Genomic DNA, 20883 nt, shown 5'->3' on the forward strand with positions numbered 1-20883 from the left:
TAGTTGATTTAACTATAATGATTATTTTGGGCTTTTGAGATGGCCCTATTTTCCAGTTTGTTGGAGGAATTCAAACTGCCAGAGCGTAAGCTCTGTTTATCTTACTGGGATTCGTGTTTCCTAGTTGCCGAAAATTCAGAAATTAATTAAGGAGGGGGGGGGGGGGGTAAGGAGAAATATAAGAAATTAAATAGAAAGAAAATTAAGAATAATAGTTATGATTTATTATTGTAAATTAAAGAAAGGATCCATCCGCCTCTCAAACAATAAAAGAAAGGAGGATGGGGTAAAACTAACCAGAACGATACAATTACTTACCCGTTCTGGAACCTTAAGTCTACCGCCAGAATTTCTGCCGACGGGCGAAGATTTCACAATACGCACTATTTATTGTCCTTGAAAAATTGTTATAAACAGAAAATATTTTGTAATTAAATATATTATAATTATTAATATATTTAAACACCGTGGGCTTTTGAGATGGCCCTATTTTCTTTAATCAATTTCCTAAGTTAATTCCTCAAACCATTAAAACAGGGCGGACGCGGCAACAACCGAAACCGGCCGGTCTTTTGACAAGAAAGGATTTTTATTAAATTTATTTCCCCACTATTTTAATTTTTGAGACGACCCCGCGGATTTCGAGGTGTTTAAAATTTTATTTTACGTCCGGCCAAATTGCTTGTATAAGCATACAATCAATTTGGATCCTGTATACCGGACGGGAACGTTATAGGAAATTTAAAAAAATTTTAATCCGACAGAGTTCAAGTCTCTGTGCTGTGGGAAACCGTACTGTTCTCAAATTTTGAAAATGGCCTCCGTGGACTTCGGAGTAATTTGTATTTTTATTTTCGTCCGACCGAATTATTCGTGTAAGCACACAATTAATTCGGATCCTCGGTATCGGACGGGAACGTTATAGGATTTAAGAAATTTCTTTTACACCGATGCCAGAGTCTAGCCTCTGGGGGTCGCGGCAACCGAACTGAACAATTTAGATATCTAATTAATGAGCTTATATAGTTTTACTTCCTTAAGAAATATGGAAAGGTGGGGACAGGGCGTTGGTCCTGTTGCCATGCCAAAATTGCTGAACTTGCATTTTACAGGAATCGGTTCAATGCACTATGTTGAAATAATTTTATTCCCAGAAGAGAATATTTTTAATATTCTTTTATTTATTATAATAATTTTCAATTTTGTTTTTCGAATTAATCTTTCAAAAAAATAAGATTAATGTGGGCTGGAATAATGGACATTTCAAAAATAGAAATTCCATTCTATTTTGTAACCCTTAGAAAAAAAGGTTGTTACAATTCCAACATTAAATCATTTGTCAATAATTATTTTAGTGTGCATTGGAACCTTCCGCAAGTTTGCAATTTATGGCGGGCAAGGTTTATAAGCTAGGTTGGTACGGGGAAACAAAAGATAAATTATATTTTTGAAAGAAAAGAAATAATAATAAAAATAATAATAATAATAGCCTAAACGTTCCCATCTTTATATATCATAAAATTGTTAAATATATAAATATTTTTAAATAAGACCGGGCCATCATTCACCCTGTATTTAAAGATTTAAAGAATTAAAAGATGCATTTTAATTTTTAAAATACGATTGCAATAGTATTCGCCATTGGTAAGAGGGAGAAAGAGCTACAGGACAGAAAGAGTACGCAATACTCTGTAAGAACAATATGCCTGAGAGAGAACGCTTCGATGCTATACACAATCTTCTTTCTCTCTCGCACAATGTCAAGGGGAGCGTGGGGAGCGCGGGAAGTCTTCACTCAACGCGTTGAGTGTAGCCTCACGTCTATTCTTCGTGTATATATATATATATATATATACACATATATATATTGTATTTTATTATTTTAATTCTAATATAGTTAATAATTTTTCCTTTACATTTTATTTTAAATAAAATAGGCAACATATATATATATATACACGTATACACACACACTCATTTGCTTATGTAGTTGTTGTTTCTTAAATCATAAAAATAATAAAAATGATAGCCCTTCATTAATTGATTTACCTGAAAGTCATGAAAATAAAACAATTTAATTGCTGAAATAGTACTTTCAGACGGAAGAAAAGGCTTACGGTCTTTGAACCGAGTTCATTTTCTGCGCGATTTCAAAATGCTAAGCATGCATTTCATTAATTGCTTTTAATTAATGATAAATAAAATATAAAATTTTTGTAAAATTTTTGTTACGATAATGTGGCGTAACATCGGTACTTGTGTTTGAGTGCGATTTATTTTTACTGATAATAAGTGATAATGTAAAAAATTACACAGACGATTGTCTGACTAAACGGTATTTTTACTACTGATGACAAAAGTATCGATTTCATTCTCAATTTTAAAGTTTAATTAAACTGACTGTCTGAATAAACTGACTGTTAAACTGACTGTTACTACTGAATATTAACACATTTGACGAGATTTCAAGGTTAATTTTAACTAAAGTTGATGTCTGATTATAAATGGCTTTTACTACTAATGTCAAATTTACCAGAATTGTAGTTTATACCACTATATTTCTGCTTTATTCTTTTAAAAAAATTTCTTATTTAGATTTCTTAGTTTTTCTTCATTGCTTTCTTAGGTTTTTTAGTTTTTTCTTAGTTTTCTTTTTTTTTCTTTGTGTAAGTTACAGAAAATTCACAGTGTAGATTCATATGTTCAAAACTGATAAATTTTCAAAGTTGGTTTTCTTATTAATAGTTATCAGAGGTTCACGACCGATGATGTCAGGCATTGGCGCCCCATTAGCAAAACAGGCAAGTTTGCTCACTGAAGATATAGACTAACGATCATGTCACCTTGGTCCTTAATTGCTAATTGATCTTGCGCCTCTATATCCTCGTCGTATGCTGTGTTGTCACTGTCCTCGCGTACCTTACGCACTTAGTAAATGTGTCATGGCAAACAAATACATATACACATATAGGCTTATTCAAATATACACATATGAAAATATACACATATGCACATGTGCATATAAACACATATGAAAATATTTACAAATGCACATATACACATATGCACATGTGCACATATACACATATACACTTATGCACATGTGCACATGTGCACATATGCGCATTTGTGCTCATCTACACATCTACACATATGCACATGTGCACAAATGCGCATATGAACGTATACACACATATACACATGTAGATATAATATAGCGATACATAAACAACTATATACATATCCAACACTGCTGAGCGTTTACAATCAAAGCGCCATATATACAACTAACGTAAATCAATGTCAAATGCGCGCTTAATTAGCCGTTACTTTGAATTCTCTCGCGGGAGCCAATTTTTCTTTTATCGTTCTTTTAATTATTATTTTCTTATCAATTTATATATTGCAATAAAATTCAATCAAATGATAATTTATCGTTATTTCTCAATGACAAAAAAAAATTCCAATTATAAAATTAAGATATTTTATTCAGAACTGGATAAATGTCAAAATTAATTCAAATACTTTTCTCTTTTATTGCAAATTTGTTTATTTATATTAGTAAAGGATTTATTTCTACTAAAATACGACAAAATTGAAGTCTCTTTTATTTTAAATAAAGAAGTTAAACTTTTATAATTTGAACCACATAAAATTTATTTGAAACAAATAAAAAATTAATAAACGAAAATAAAGAAATTGGACGAAAAAAATTAAAATAGAAAAAATTGTAATATGTAAATTGAAATGAAGAAATTTAAATAAAGAAATTAAAATAAATTGTATTGAAATTAAACAATGTATAAACAAATTAAAATACGAAAATTGAAGTAGGTAAATAAATTGAAATTTAAAGAAATTAAAATAACTAAATTGAAATAAAGGACAATTTGTTAATTTCAATTTAGTTTACTTTAATTTCCAATGTATAAACAAATTGAAATATGAAAATTGAAATAAATAAATTCACAAATAAAAATAAAAATTCGAGTAAAAAAAATTGAAAAATAAATAAATAGAAAGAATATAAAATAAACCAATTTGCATTTATTTTCGAATTGGCAGATCTCGATAATTTCTTTTGATCGCAAATCAACTTCTTTCAATCGAGACGTATAGTGTAATCTATGATCGATCTTCTACTCTTTGAAAACTGAAGAGAAAATGAGTTGAGAATTTCTCTGAAATTGTCGGTCGATATTATACACATATATATATGTGTGTAATGCACGAAAGATGCAGATACGTATCTCTCTGCAATACCGTTAGTGACAAGTTGAAAAATATCATTTTGTTACAAATCAGAAAAAAAAACATGAAACATTAACAAAAATAAACAAAAAAATCATTTAAAAAATTATTAAAACTTAAAGTTAATTCAGTAACAAAAGTAATGTCAAACTAAATTAATTTTGTCTTAAATTTTAAAAATTTCAAATTCAATAACTTATATAAGAATATTTTTATAAAACATGAAGATAGCGAATTGCTCCGAGTCGAAAACTCGGAGTGATCGATATCTTCATGTTTTATAATAATTAAAGATGAGCGAGTGATAAAATCATTGTTTTATATTATAGAAATATTATTACAGTAACTTTTTCAAAATTATTTTCATCATTTCAAATCAATTATTATTCTATTATTATTTCTAGAATTTTTAATCATTTTTTATGAAAATAATTGAATTCCTTAAAAAAAAATTTATTATTTATAAAAATAATTGAATTATTGCGAAATAAAATATTCTTTTTAAAAATAGAATTTTCTCTTCTTTTAATATTCATCGTGGGTGATCTGAAGTTACTCAATACAGTAGCTTTTATCAGAGACAAATTCCGCGCATTCTGCGTAGAGATAGAATCGTAAGACGAGGAATACAATATGAACACAATACGAACGAGAAAGAGATCTAAAGAAATTTATATATATAAATGTATAGGAGATATTATACAAACGAGGGACAGTGCGACAAATCGTATCCGCATTGTTGCGTCGTAATTACATTAGGTACGATAACACCATATACAATCGTATAGTGATATCGATGCAAGAATATTTATTGCGGATGCGGAGGACGTATCAGATTTACACGTGGCATTCGTATGCGTCTATAACAATTAGTAATTACATGGCGCACTTGAGGGAATTCGAAAATGTGCGTGGGCAAACCACATGAAGACACCATGAATCCTTCAGTCGCGCATACAGACTTATATATATATATAAATTTTTCTTTCGAGCTCAAAGAAATTTAAATTACTAATCGTTTCGACGGTATTTTCTTTTTTTTTATAGAAAGCCGGTCCGCAATCGCTTGGATAACTCATTTGACAGTATCTAAAGGTAGTAATTATTATTCTTAACTCTTAAGTTTAGGAAATTGGTCTATTCCGATTTTTCTTGTCACTGAGAAAGTAGTTAATGATAATTTGGTTTTTTGTAAAAAGAAATTGTCAAGAAAAGGAGGAAAAAGAAAATTAAGAAATAAATTGAATAAATAGAAAAAAAATATACAAAAGAATAAAAGAAGTAAATAAAGTAAATAAAAAAATATTGAAAAGCAAAAATGAATAGAAGAAAAAGAAAATAAAATAAAAAATAAGATAAAAAAGGGAAAAAAGCGGAAGAAGAGAGAAAAAAAAGAAGAGAAAAAAATAAGAAGAAAATGGAAAAAAAGAAGAAGAATCAATAAAAAGAAAAAAGAAGCAATAGAAGAAATGGAACAAAATAGAAAAAAATAAGAAGAAAATGGAAAAAAGAAGAAGAATCAATAAACAGAAAAAAGAAGAAATAGAAGAAATGGAACAAAATTCAGAAGAGAATGAAAAAAAAGAAATGAAAAGAGGAGAATAAAATAAAAAGGAAAAGAGGAGAAACAAAAAAGAATAAAAAGACATTAAGAAGAAGAAGAAAAAGAAATTAAATAAAGAAGAAAAAAAAAGAAAAAAAATTAAAATAACAGAAAAGCAAAAAAATAGGAAAATGAAAGAACAAGAGAAAAACAGTAAGAAGATAGGAATAAAAAGAATAATAAAAAAACAAACAAGGGAAAAAATTGAAATTAAGAAAATGGAAATAAAAAGTAAAAACAGAAAAATATGGTAACAAAATAAAAAAATAAAGAAGTAAAAGAAAAAAAATGAAAATATAAAGGAATAAATAAACAGAAAAACTATAATTGAACGAAAAAGAAAATAAAATAAATAGAAAAAGAAATGGAAAAAAATGGAAAAAGGGCAAAAGGGAAAAAAATAAGAAGACAAATGAAAAAAGAGGTAAAAGTAGAAAAAATAGAAAAGAAACAAAAAAGTGAGTAATAAAATAAAAGTAGAAAGGAAATATAAAAATATAGAAAAAATATTAAGAAAAGAAAAATTCTGAAGTAATTGGAAAAATAAAATAAAAAGGAAAACAAAATAATCGAATAATAGAAAATTCTAGTAGACTTCAAATTTTTAAATACAAAAATAAATAATTTATTGAATAATTGAATGTTTCTTAAAATTGAATTCTCATAAAGAATTTTATTTACGAAAATAATTGAATCACTGTAAAAATTTTATTATTTATTATTTAGAATTTTATTATAGAATTTTATTATTTAGAAGAAATTTATAAAAAAAAATTTGTAAATAATTGAATTTCTGGGAATTTTTTATTATTTTATGAAAATAATTAAATGATTGCGTAGAACAAAAGAAAAACATAAATAAAAAGACAAATGAAAAAAACAAATGAATAAAATAAAAGTAAAAAGAAAATATAAAAATATAGTGAAAAAATGAAGAAAAGAAATATTCTGCAAAGTAATTAGAAAAATAAAATAAAAAGGAAAACAAAATAATCAGATGAAGTAAAACGAAAAAAAATTAAAGGAAAAGAACTTAAAAACTAAAATAAAATAATCAGAATAAAAAGAAATGGAAGCAAAAAAAGAAAATAAATAAATAAAAAATACAATGACTGTAAAATGAGAATAAGAAAAAAATACAAATAAAGCAAACAGAAATACTATAAAAGGAGTAAATAATAATAAAAATAGTTAATATAAAGAAAAAAGTAAAAAAAATAATCGAACGAAATAGAAAAAGAAAAGAATATAAATAGGAAACGAAAGGAAAACGTAAGAAAATAAACAAAAAAATTAAAAAAAAATTGTAGCAAAAAAAGAATAAAAAAGGGTAAATAAATAATTTTAAAAAATACAATAAAAGAAAAAAAATATGAATAAAAAAAAATTAATAAAAATAAAAATAAATGAAAATAAAAATAAATGAAAATAAAAATAAATTAAAGTAAAAATAAATACAGAAGAAGTAAATAGTAATAAAAATAAGGAAATAATAAATTAAAAAAAAAGTTTAAAGAAAAACGACTTCATTGAATAAAATTTTCTTTCTTACAATGTATAGAAATTTTTCCCTAGTTAGTACATCGAAACATTAAATTAAATTAAAAACATTTAATTAAATCCTTTTAATTCAGTCAATTAATTCCGTTTCAATGTTTACCACGAGTGTTGATATTTTTTTCAATTTTTCTTTTGCCTCTCTACATTGTATATATGATACAAAACTATAAAAGCAAGCAGATAACTATCACTATCCCACACAAATTACATAAAATACACACATAATATTACATAACTTTGTATATACATATATTGCCTTCTTTAATGAGAATAATAGTTTACTCCAAATTACTTAATGAACGCAGTAAAACTTTCTCTATAAACTCCATATAAACACACTAAACTTCCATTTCAACGGAATTCACAGTAAATCACCAATAGAATTCAAAATTGCAACAAAAAAAAATACTATATAAATTTTTTCTCAAACCTTACTTTCTCTTATCACACTTATATACAAAGTAACTCTCAAGACACTAACGAGAAAAAAAAATTCTCTAATCAATAGTTTTGCAAGAAACTGCATATTTAATCGACTTCAATGTTATGTACATACCATCAGAAATATGTGAAGTATCAAAAGGAAAAGAAAAATTTACAGAAACTCTTTTGGGTGAGATATTGAAAGGTATAATTGATTAATTATCTTCTCGATAACTTGCGAAAGTAATCGTTAATAAATCTATCGATTGTTCGCCAATCATTGTGTGAGGAGGGAAACGAGAAGTGGGGAAGGGGTAAAGGGAGAGAGAGAAGGAATAAGAGGTGTGACGATTGGCAGCAAAGCAGGGCTCGTGAAGTTAAGAGCAATAAATTTCACATACTTTCGTGAATTCTGCCCTCTGGGATTTTGTACACGTGTATATAGTTCTCGTTTATTTATATATATTTTTCCTTCTTTTCTTTTTTTTTCTCTCTCCTTTGATCCATCGACCGACCGTGAAGTATCTAAACCACTTTTGCGCGAATTTATCGCGAGAGTCGCGTTATTTGCTTGCAATGCTTTATCGATCGTTAAGCGCGACATTGCAATGTGTCTACCCTCGTTAACCGCGGGGCAAAATTTTACTCTTGAAGAACAAAAAAAAAAAAAAATAACAAAGAAAACAATGTTAACCAGTTTTCTGTTTTATGGGATCTGAGAAATAATAATAATAATAATCGGGAAAAAAGGGGAAATTCTTGTATTTTTTGTATTTTTTAATATTTTTAAAAAGTATGGTTGTCATTTACTTTCTGTTTATTTAAAGAAATAGTTGCAATTGGTTCGGAAATTGCTTTTTAATTAGTAAATTTTACTAATAAATAATATAATTTCTACTAATTTATTAGTAACTCGCATTCATTATTTAAAAAAATTATTCTGTACATTTATTTATCATATTGGAAATTAGCGAGAAAGTTGAACATTGATTTTTTATTTTATCATTTTAACTCAGAAACATGAAAAGACAATAATTTTTATTTTCTTTATACACGAATAGATAAATACAGTTTATGGATTTTTATTTAGTCAAATCAAAATTATAAACATTTTTTTATTATTAAAGTAGATGTTTTTGTGGCGAAAGGGTAAGATTCTTATTTTCTTCTAATTTTATTATTATATTCAAAATTTTTAAACAGTAGTTTTAAATAATATTTTAGGTAAAAAGTATTTATGACAGATTGAACGACAGAACGACTGAAAAGAATAGAAATTAATTTTCGTCAATTGATTCGTGCATACAAATAATTACAAAATTATTAAACAACATTTATTTTTCTCAATCACAATGAATACATTTATTATCCTTGGGAATATTATTACAATTATATTTGTTGTAAAATCGGAATCAACAAGAATAACATATTCTGAACGACTTCACGAACTTGAGAGCATTAATACCGTAAGAAACAAAGTGATAGGAGAATACCTTTCCTATTATGATTTACCTGAAGCTTTTGAAATTTTAAGTCAATATATTCTGAATGAGGTGGAAATGTATGGATTTGCTGAACATTTAAACAGAACTGGAAGTCCACCAGAATGGAGCAATACTAGACAACTCAAAAATCATGAACATTACAATTTTTTGAGATATAATGAGTATGTGGAAGAATTTATATTAAGAAGACAGAAAACAGGTATGCACGTTTCTTTTCTTAGAAGAAATATTTTTCATTCTGCAAGTAGAATAAATTATCGAAATTTAATTATATTTTACAATGAAAAAATGTTGAATGATTTAATTACATTTGAAGACTATTATGCTATTCAACTTTTATTAAAAGATGATTTGCAAATTAATTGGGAAAACCCCGCATCTTGGAGGATGAGAAGAGCATTATACAGTTTGGCTATTCGACAATACAGTTCAAATGCAACAATGAATTATATTCCAAAATCATGTTTTTTTAAGAAAACAGAAACGAAAACATTTGTTAATGATATAAAGAAGGGAGATAGTTTCGAAAAGACAACTTTCAGTATCTGCAGCAGCAAATATAAAGAATCATACTCATATAATCATAAGTATTCCTTTAATAAATCTTTCTACTGGACGAATTATGAAGTGTTAATTACGGATCCTATTACGATGGTAAGTTTGGAAGATATCCTGGATGTTGAAGATGAAGAACTATACGTAATACTTCCCAAGACAGATTTTACAGTATTAAGTGATCCAGCATTTTTTTTTAACAACGATGTACCAAATTTATATGTAAAAATGTTAACTTCCCCAATTTATGCAAGGTCCAATTGGCTTACTGAATTAGCAAATGAAATAGAGAAGTACAAAGAGATGGAAAAAGAATATTTTAACACACATCCCAAAAGTAATGTATAAGGAAATTGTTTTAAAATTTATCATTTATTAAAAACTACTGATAAAATGTGCATTAAAAAAATACTTTCTGTATCTAATGTACGATATCAATGGTGAAATAAAAATAATATAAAAAAACATTGATGCTGTGTTTTCTATCTTTAAAAATAAAAAACTACAAAAAGGGGTATAATTATAAGTACACAACCTATACAAAACAATTTGCAGTTAATTTAGTGTAATAACAAAAGGTCATGAAAATAAAAAATATTTTTTTTTTAAAAGAAGTTTGATGCAATCTTCAATTTTATGACTCTCAGAATGATTAATTCTTATAAATTAAAAAATATTTCGCAAATACTATAGGTGAGTAGAAAAAACAGAACACTCTGAAGATTTATGGCTTCTTTAAACGATATTGCAAGGAATATTTAAGAAGGTATGTAAATTTTATTTTTAATTCGAAAAATTACTGAAAATATTAGACTATTTCAGAAATTGTAATTGATACTTTGTAAATTTCAAATAGTAAATAGTGTTCATTTTTAAATCTGATTTAATGAAAATTGAGATAAGAAGTTTTACTGATTTTTGTCATTTTTTACAAAAAATGACTATCTAATAATTACAAAATATTAATTATAAAAAAATAAATCTCTTTTTTACTATTGTTAATATAATTATATTAATATTAAAAAAATATTATCAATAATAAAAAAGAGATTAATTTTTATAATTAATATTTTGTACCTAATTATTTACAAAATTTATTTATCTGCCCTTCAAATGTTAATTATTTGTTTAATTTTCAGTAATTTACATTTAGAGAGAGCATAAATCAATATTTTTTTATACAAGACTATAATTGTTTGGAAAATAAATACAGAATCAAGCAAATGTGCAAAAAGTAAATAAAAACTATAATCTCAATTACAAACAATATTCCAAATTGAATACAAAATAATGTTTAATAATTTTAATTAAATATTAAAAAAAAATATTTTATACATTGAATATTTACTCGTATTTATCATATTGAGAGTTAACTAAAAAATTTAAACGCTGATTTTTTTATAGCTTACTAAAACTCAAGGCAATGAAAAGATAATAATTTTTATTTTCTTTCTTGCACGAATAGATACCTATGGATTTTTTTACAAATAAAAATCGATGTGGTTTTTAAATTAGCGACAGGGAAAGAAAATCAAAATTGTCTTTTTATTTCCCTGAATTTGAAAAAAAAATTAAAAAATTATATCAATATTCCATTTCTGTAGCTAACTTTAAATATGATAAATATTCAATGTAAAGTAAATACAAAAGCTTGCTTAATTAAATTAATTAAATTAATTAAATTAATTTAAAAAAATTAATCTCAACTAGAAATTAAAAACAATATTATAAAAATTATTGATAAAACTAATTGAATTCTTGAGAAGGATTTTAGAAACATTTTTTTTAATAATTGAGTTTGTTCGAAAAATTTTATGAAATAATTTTAAAAAAAAATGATTTTAAAAAAATGATTTTAAATCATTGAATTCATGTGAGAATTTTATTATTTATGAAAATAATTAAATTCCTGAGAATAATTTTACTAAAATTATTTTCAAAATAATTGAATTTCTTTAAAGTATTTTATTGCAAATAAAAATAATTGAATTCCAGCGAAGAATTTTATTATTTATGAGAAGGTAATTGAATTCTTACAAATTTTTTTCGACGAATTTAATTAGAATTTAATTGAAAATAATTCAATTCTTATATAGAATTTTATTCAAATTTTTCAAAATAATTGATTGTCTGCGAAAAATTGCATTAAAATTTGTGAAAATAATTGAATTTCACAAAGAATTTTATTGAAATTTTTGTAATCCAAGTTTTAGGGAATTTAAAGTTGTGCAAATTCTCAAAAAAAAAAAAAATTTCTCCGAAAGGAGAAAAATTAGAAAAAAACATTTTTAATTTTATAGTTTTCTTAAGGAAGGAAATATAATAAAAGTTATCTTTCAAGAAAAAGAGTGAACGAAAACGAAATTGAAGACTAGAAAAAAATTTCCTAAATTGAAAAAAAGCGAGAAAAAAATGTTTGCTATTACAATATATTCTTTTGATAGAAATATTAGACAGAAGAAAAATTGAATTTAGAAAAACTGACAAGACCCAAACTGGCGCCCCAATCAAAATAGAACTCTCACAAAAAATACATTTTTTTTTAATACTCACCACTGAAAGAAGAAATATTGAACCAAACGAAAAGAAAGAAAATAAAAACAAACAGATAAAAACAATCGCGGATAATTTAAGAGTCCGTAAATAACAAGATAGGCTTAAAATAAACACTCCAATTATTTCAAGTGTATTTCCAGGTACTGTAACTGGGGAAAATAGTATTATTTATCTCATTCCAAGATGATGGCGAGTACATTTTCTGCGGTGGCACAGCGTGTCCGATACCGCATGAAGTTTTAATGCCTCTCGATGTAATCTTCCCGATAGTAATTAGTCCTTAGAGCATAATTATCCCCTGCTCTCACTGTTTTTCTCTTTTTTTCCTTCCACCAACATTGCAATGTCGAGCAACCCCTTTTGCTTCTACATTTCTGAACACATACATGGAGCCAAACTTCAAAAAAATACTAATTCGGAAAAAATACACAAAAAAAAGGAAAAAAACGCTATAAATATAATTCGTCTCTATTTCAAATAGGGCTTTAATAAGGCTGAAGATAGTTTTCTCAATTTCTAGTTATTATTCGAATTTTTCTATTTTACTTCAGAACGACCAGGCATTTTTTACCTATTTTCTCTCAATGTATTTGCAGAAATTTTGAAAATTTTCTATTCAGGCTCTGACAGGGATCTAACCAGTTTTTTCAGTTTCCCGCAAAACCTGTGCAAAAAATTGGCCTATTTTGCTTCAAAACGTTCCTGAATATTTTTTTCTTGTTTTATAGGAAAATTTTTGCAAAAAGGTTTTACTGGAACTTGGGACAAGTAATTAAAGTCCTGTTCCAACAGGGGTTTAACTAGTTGCCCCTATTGCAAACAAAGATATTTGTTGGAAAAAGTTCCAGTAAATCCTTTTTGAAAAAAATTTTCCTATTTCACAATCACTTTTGAAAGGCTGGAAATAATTTTTTCCGGATTACCGCAAAATTGGAGATAAATTTTCCCAACTTTCAATTGAGGCTCTAATGGGTTTCAAACTAATTTTCCCTTTTTGTATTAATGTTTCTATTTCGAGTCAGAAATATCCTAAAAAATTTTCTTGTAGGTTCAGGACGTTATCCTTGCTAAAGAATTCCCTATTTGGAATTAGGGCTTTGAACAGGGGTCTAAACTGGTAAAACAAGGGTTTAACTAGTTTTCCTAGTTTCTCATAAACTTTTTCCAAAAATTGATTTAAATTTATTTCACTTCAGAAAGGTTCTAGATAATTGTTTCCAGTTTAAAGCCAAAACACGCAGAAATTTTTTCTGTTTTTAATTTTGGGCTCCAACAGGGCTCTGTCTAGTTTTTTCTATTTCCAGCAAATTTTCTTTCGACATTTCTTTATTTTACTTCAATCAAAGGTCTACCTTTTAATAAATGGTCTTTTTCCCCTTTTTTTTATTGAGGCAAATTAAACAAAAAAATTTTTTGCAATTGGGACTCTGTCAGGGGTCTAAACTTTTAAAAACAAGGCTTTAACTAGTTTTCCTAGTTTCTCATTAACACTTTTTAAAAATTGATTTAAATTAGTATTTTACTTCAGAATGGTTCTGGATAATTATTTCCAGCTTAAAGCAAAAACGTCGAAGACATTTTCCTGAAAAATTTTTCCTGTTTTCAATTTTGGACTCTAACAGGGCTCTGACTAGTTTTTTCTGTTTGTCAAAATTTCTCTATTTTACTTCAATCAAAGGTCTAATTTTTAATAAAAAGGTCTTTTCCCCTTTTTTTATTGTGTCAATAATAAAAAATTGTTTGCAATTGGGGCTCCGACGGGGGTCTTAACTAGTAAAACAAGGTTTTAACTAGTTTTCCTAGTTTCTCATCAACACTTTTTAAAAATTGGTTTAAATTATTATTTTACTTCAGAAAGATTCTAGATAATTATTTACAGTTTAAAGCAAAAACGATGAAGAAATTTTTCCTGCTGTCAATTTTGAACTCTAACAGGGCTCTGACTAGTTTTCTGTTTTCTTCAAACTCTGTGTCAAAATTGTTCTATTTTACTTTATGAAGAGGACTACCAACTTAAAGAAAGGTCTTTTTTCCTACTATACGGCATTACCCTCGTGGAAAAATTCTCTATTTGCAAATAGGGCTCCAACAGGGTTCTAACTAGTTTTTTTAGTTTCTAAAAATACACAGCCCCAAATTAAATCGAATAAAGTGGGTCAATTTCCACAAGAGGATTAAACATTAAAGAAGCATAGGGCTGAAAGTGCGCAGGGGGGACTTTGCCCCCATAGTATATAAAATGTGCCTGTGTGTGCGGGAAGAGTACAGCCGTTGATTAAAGTCAACTTGGCGAACTCGTTTCGACTCCAGGGCCGTCTTCAATGGCAGAAGAAGACTCGTTTTCTCAAGATCGAAGTTGAACATTATATTTATTCCACGAGTATATATTCTCTCTTTCTCTCTCAGTACGTTTGGTATACATGTTGGCGGCACACGTACCTTCAATATAACCGGAATTTGTCTTGAATGGCTTTACGCACTGTTACCTTAATGTGGAAATATCTTTCTGCTGATTGTAAATTATTTTATAGCCAGTGTATTTTTCAGATAATTATGTTCGAGTGCATTAATGCCGTTTTCCATGGAAAGCCTTAATCTACGGCTTTATACTATCCATTGATGCTGATTTAGAGTCGGATTAGTGTGAATACACACACGCACATTCATTTATAATATGTATATAGATATACAACACGGCCTTGAAAATCTTCTTGCTCTTGAATATCATTTTTCTTTTCCTTTCTTTTTTTTTCTTCTTTTTTTTTTTGGTTTAAATTGAAATATACGATAAATGTCTGTTGAACATTAAAATATTCGCCACCATAAAACTAGATAATAACATTTATACTTCCCGACTATCGCGATATATATTTAAATTATGACTTCTGATAATAAATTAATCATTTTAATCCTTAACAACCCAATCGGTATATATGGGTGATAAAGAGTTTTAATCAGGCTCGTAAATAACATTCTAATAAATGCGATTATCATAAAGAGAAAATAAGAACGATCGTTTTGGGGGAGGGAAGGAGGAAAAAAATTTTTTTTATCTAAATTTACTATTTCTATGATAAAATTTACGTGTATATAAATATGTGTGTGTATCTTTTTGTGATTGCGAACTAGTATATTTATTAAGTCTATAAAGAGAAGAACATGTCTGATCATAAATTGCTTTAACTACTGCGGAGTTGGGAAAGTCGAAATACAATACTTTCTCATTAACAATACTTCATTTTCAGCTTGATTATCTTGAAAAAATTATCATCTACGCCTCTTGTTATAAATTTTAAATTTATAACGATTATAGTAACAATAATTCCTTTGCAATAATTTATACAATTGTTAATTTGTTAAAACAATATTTATTGTGATAAGAAAGGATTGTGCCAAAAATTTAATTTTCCTTTTGCCTTAATTTTCCATGATTTTAAAAATAATAGAATTTAATTTTGTAATTCACATTTTTGTCCAAAATACTAAAAAAATACAATTTTAGAAAAATTACAAATAATTGCAGAAATTCAATTATTTTCATGAGTGATAAAATTATTCTCATAAAATTCAATTATCTTTTAAATTTAAAAAAAATTCTCGTCAAAATCCCAATTATCTTTATAAATAACAAAATTCTTCACCCAAAGTTCAATTATTTTCGAATCAATTTCAAATTCCTAAAAATAGTAGGTACGCAAACATTTAATTATTTTCATAAATAATAAAAATTTCTCAAAAATTCAATTATTTACAAATTTTTTATAAATTCGTTCGCAATAATTCAATTATTTTTATAAATAATAATTTTTTTTTGAAGGAATTCAATTATTTTCAAAAAAAAATAATTTAAAAATTGTAGAAAATAATAATTGTTTTGAAATGATGAAAATAATGTTGAAAAAGTTACTGTAATAATATTCTTATAATATCAAACAATGATTTTATCACTCGATCATCGACTCGGAGCAATCGCTATCTTCATGTTTTATAAAAATATTCTTATAAGTTATTAAATTTAAAAAAATTTGAATTTTAATTCCTACGGAAAAGTAATATTTAAATATTTATTTAAAAAAGAGTTATTGATGTTTTCGAATAAATTTACAATTAAAGAAATTCGTAAATAAATATAACAAAATAGAATATGTAATGTTTCTTTTCCAAAAGAAAAGAATGAGTTTCTGAACAATATTGTTATTGAGAAATATAAATTATGCATAAAATGGGTATATTTCCTATTTCTTAATTATAATTTTTTAACAATTAATAATTTTCTCATATTTTTTATAAATAAAAAGGAGAAAAATTTGCATAATTTAGATCTGTGAAACGAAATTTGTTTTAGAAAAAAGCATATAATAAACAAAACTTATTTGTTAGTTATAATTTTTTAATATTTTCTAATTTTAAATATAGTTTTATTATAAATCATGAAAAAATACCTGCATTTTTTCGATCTGTCAAACAATATTTTTTAAAGAAAAAAAAAAACAAAAAAACAAAAGCATACACAAAAACTAACTTCAAAGTGTGGACAGACAGAATGAAAGAATAAAACAAAAATTATTATACCTAGTTAATTAATAATAATTTCTTTTTTCTTATTGGATAATAATTTTTTACCTACGATTAACATTTGCAACAATTCTAGTTTTATTCAAAACAATTAATTTTCAATTAATAGAGATTGAAATAATTCAATCTCTATTAAATACAATTTTTTTATTCCTAACAATATTTCTATTCTAAATAGTATAATTTCTATTTGAAATAATTATTTAATTATTTCAAATAGAAATTATACTTTATACTTTATACTATTTAGAATAGAAATATTCGAACTATTTTTTTCTATTCGTCATAATTTATTTCTATTTTAAACCAATTTTTTTTTATTCTAAACAATTCAATTTCTAATAAAAAAAATTTTTTCTTATTCTAAATAATTTAATTTCTATTTAAACAATGCTTTTCTATTCTAAATAATCCAATCTCTATTCGAAACTATTTTTTCCATTTGAATCAATTCGATTTCTATTTGAAATAATTTTATTCTATTCGAAACTATTTCTTTCTATTCCAAATAATTCAATTTCTATTATAAATAATTCAATTTCTGTTCGTTATAATTGTTTTCTATTCGAAATAATTTAATTTCTTTTCTAAACCATATTTTTCTATTTGAAGCTATTTTTTTTATTCGAAATAATTAAATTTCTATTCGAAACCACATTTTTCTATTCGAAACAATTCAGTTTCTAATGAAAACTATTTTGTTCTATTCCAAATAATTGAATTTCTATTTGAAACAATTTTTTTCTATTCGAAACAATTTTTTGCTACTCGAAATAATTAAATTTCTATTCGTAAAAATTCTTTTTTGTTGGAATTTATTCATTTTCTGTTTGAAACAATATTTTCCCTATTGAAAACAATATCAAACTGTGTTTAATGAACGAGAACAATAAAAAATATTTGTTTGTGCCAAAAATTTAATTTTCTTTTTGCCTGAATTTTCCCTGACATCAAGACAATTATTATTGCAATAATAATTACTAAGTGAAAAAAAAAAATAAAAATCCAATCGAATGCTTATTAAATAATATATAACAATCTCTCTAAATCACGTTATCATTTTAAAGTCACCAATTAAATAAACACCATGACAGGTGTAAAGGAAGTATTGCGCAATATTACCCCATAGAAAAACTTGTGTAAACTATGCAAATAAGAGAAAAAAGTGAATAAATCATTATTATTATAGAATATCTCCACAAGAAAATAAAACATTCAAAAGTAGTTCAATACAGATAATTCGAAATTTATAATCGTAATATGTATTCTTATCCGAAAATCTACCAAGTCATAGTTAATAATTAGTACATATTAGTTAATTATGCAAAAAGGAAATGTACGTCTCGAGAAATTGCGGATAATTTTTCTTTATCTTAAAAATTCGCAACTGGCATGTTTCATTTACGTTTTTTCATTTTTTTTTTAATTGTAGAGAACAAGCAGATATCAAGATCGTAGATCAAAATATGCAATAATTTTATTTTTTTAAAATTTTTTTTCTTTATTTCCCTTGTGAAAAAATATTACATTAGAAAATTTTCTACGAAACTGTGAATCAACTCGTTAACATTACATTCACTTGTTTAATGACGCTTAAAACTCTATTCAGAAATAAATTCCAGATTATAAATGATCCTCTATTCTTAGTTCAATTACTTACATGATGGTAGATTTTAATTTTTTGTCCCTTTTCCTATTATCAATGGTAGAGAATATAAACACGACAAGTAAAATGAACCACAATGTTAACTTGATTGTTTCTATTCAATTGCGTCACTGACCTGTTGGTTTTGTTAGAGGCAGGAAATATACGTTCAACTCACCTGAAACAAAAAAAAAAAAGAAAATAATTTATAAGTAGTAAAATTTGAATTATTAGAATTAGAAGTAATATACAAAAAGTAAAGGATGAAAATAAATAGAGGAACATAGTCAGGGTTGGACATTAGTCAAGGTAGGGCCCCTTTTTAAATAAGACCACTAGCAATTAAAAAGGTGGCCCAACCTTGACTATGTCGCCTTATTACTACAAATATATTTATATTTTTTATATATTATAGAAATTATTTCACATCATTATAATACGAATTATAATATTATAAATTTATAAACATATTTATTAATTTATTAATGTATAAATATTATTTTATTGTATAATGTAATAATTTTTAACTTGATGTATCTCCTGATTTCACACAATCTTACACGCGAGCCTTTTACTCATTCTCCTATTATATATTTATTAATCATTATATTAAAAAAAAGAGAGAGAATTTCAAATCCTTTCATTTGTGTCGATTTTATCGTTCTTCCAGGCATGAAAAGGCCTTTTAGTTAACATTACCACAAAGTTATTATACAAACGGAAATATCACAGTCATAATTATATTCAATTGCGCCAATCATTTTTGCCCTGAGCAATTATTAAATTAAATTTTTCTGTTCTTTAAAACAGGAGGCATTGCATTTTTACAATATTACTCTTAACCGATATAATGTACTTTTTTTTAACTGATCTATTTTTAGCAATAAAAAATTTTACAATATTAATTATGTTAAATAATTACATTCAAATATTTTATATTAATTAATTTTTGTAATAATAATATTATTGTTATTAATATTAATAATAGAAAATAGTTAATGCATTATTTATTAATACAAAAAAAAACGAATAAATTATTTATAAATTTATAATTACTAATACTTTTAGTTAGTATTAATTAATAGTATTATAATATTATTGAATCATTAGCAAATTTTTTTGAATGCAACTTCTATAGCAAAATGTGAAGAAAAATTTTCTGTTCGTAGAACGAAGGTAGTTTTTGAAACAAAATTCTGGTAGAATGCGGTTTCTCTTCTTACTAAGGACAAGCTACATTTTAATTGACCAAAAAAATCAACAATTTAGGAATGAATTCTCAAAAGTTCTTTCAAATACGGAATGTATTAAATAATTCCAACGAATGAAATTATTTTCTTTGAGTATTTTGCAATTATGAGGATTTTGTCTCAATCGAACTTTTTTTCCAACTACAAGAAATTATTATCAGATCACTATTATTATTATTATTTTTACGTTTTGTTATTATTATAGAAATCGTTATTAATATTACTCTTATTATTATCATTATATTACTTCTATTATTATTTTTTTAAATATTATTATTTGATAAAATTCTACACAAACTTTTAATTATTTTATTTTTAATTATTTGTACTTTTTAATGTACAATTTTCTTTTAACTGATTATTGTGAATAGTGAAAATCAGTGGTGAAATATGTAGTGGTTTTCCGCAAAGAGACTTTTATTAATAAACATAATTGTCAATAATTAAAATGAACTGACGCCTTTTAATTTATAAAACTTTACTTCCGTAATCCCAAAAAAAAAACTAAAATTTGACAAAATAATTCAAATTTAAACATGGTTATTATTATTTTTTTCAAAAAAATAATAAAAATTTCACAGGAATTTCATTATTTACAAATTTTTTTTATAAATTTCTTCGCAATCATTTAATTATTTTCATAAATAATAAAACTCATTGCAGAATTTCAATTATTTTTAATAGGTACAATTTTAATCGAATTTCTCAAAAAAATTCTTAAAAATTTTATTAAAAATTTAAAATTCGTCAAAAGAATACAGTTATTTAAAAATTTATAAATAAAATTCTTTATAAGAATTCAATTTTAAGAAACATGCAATTATTCAATAAATTATTTATTTGCATTTTATTTGTATTTAAATAATTGAATTCTAGTAGAATTTTATCATAAACATTGATTTAAAAATGGATTTCAGTTAAAATTTTAGATTATAATTGACTTTTAAAAGCATTAGGTAT

At 25.2% G+C, this 20883-nt stretch overlaps 2 protein-coding genes across 2 annotated transcripts in view; both read left to right on the forward strand.

Moving 5' to 3' along the window:
- LOC122505053 (protein cortex) overlaps positions 1-20883 on the forward strand; it is a 281236-nt gene that overhangs the window by 170494 nt on the left and 89859 nt on the right. The gene's annotated exons all lie outside the window — the stretch shown is intronic.
- Positions 8951-10364, forward strand: LOC122505056. The gene is made up of 2 exons (XM_043616477.1): positions 8951-8986; positions 9062-10364. Exon 2 carries the CDS (start codon positions 9190-9192, stop codon positions 10243-10245), a length of 1056 nt encoding a protein of 351 aa, XP_043472412.1. The 5' UTR covers positions 8951-8986; positions 9062-9189; the 3' UTR covers positions 10246-10364.

Source organism: Leptopilina heterotoma, unplaced genomic scaffold, assembly GCF_015476425.1.
Source record: "Leptopilina heterotoma isolate Lh14 unplaced genomic scaffold, ASM1547642v1 Lhet_337, whole genome shotgun sequence".
Lineage (NCBI taxonomy): Eukaryota > Metazoa > Arthropoda > Insecta > Hymenoptera > Figitidae > Leptopilina > Leptopilina heterotoma.

Excerpts from the sequence above, each read along its gene's own strand:
- LOC122505056 (XM_043616477.1), top strand. The coding sequence starts at position 9,190 with ATGAATACATTTATTATCCTTGGGAATATTATTACAATTATATTTGTT.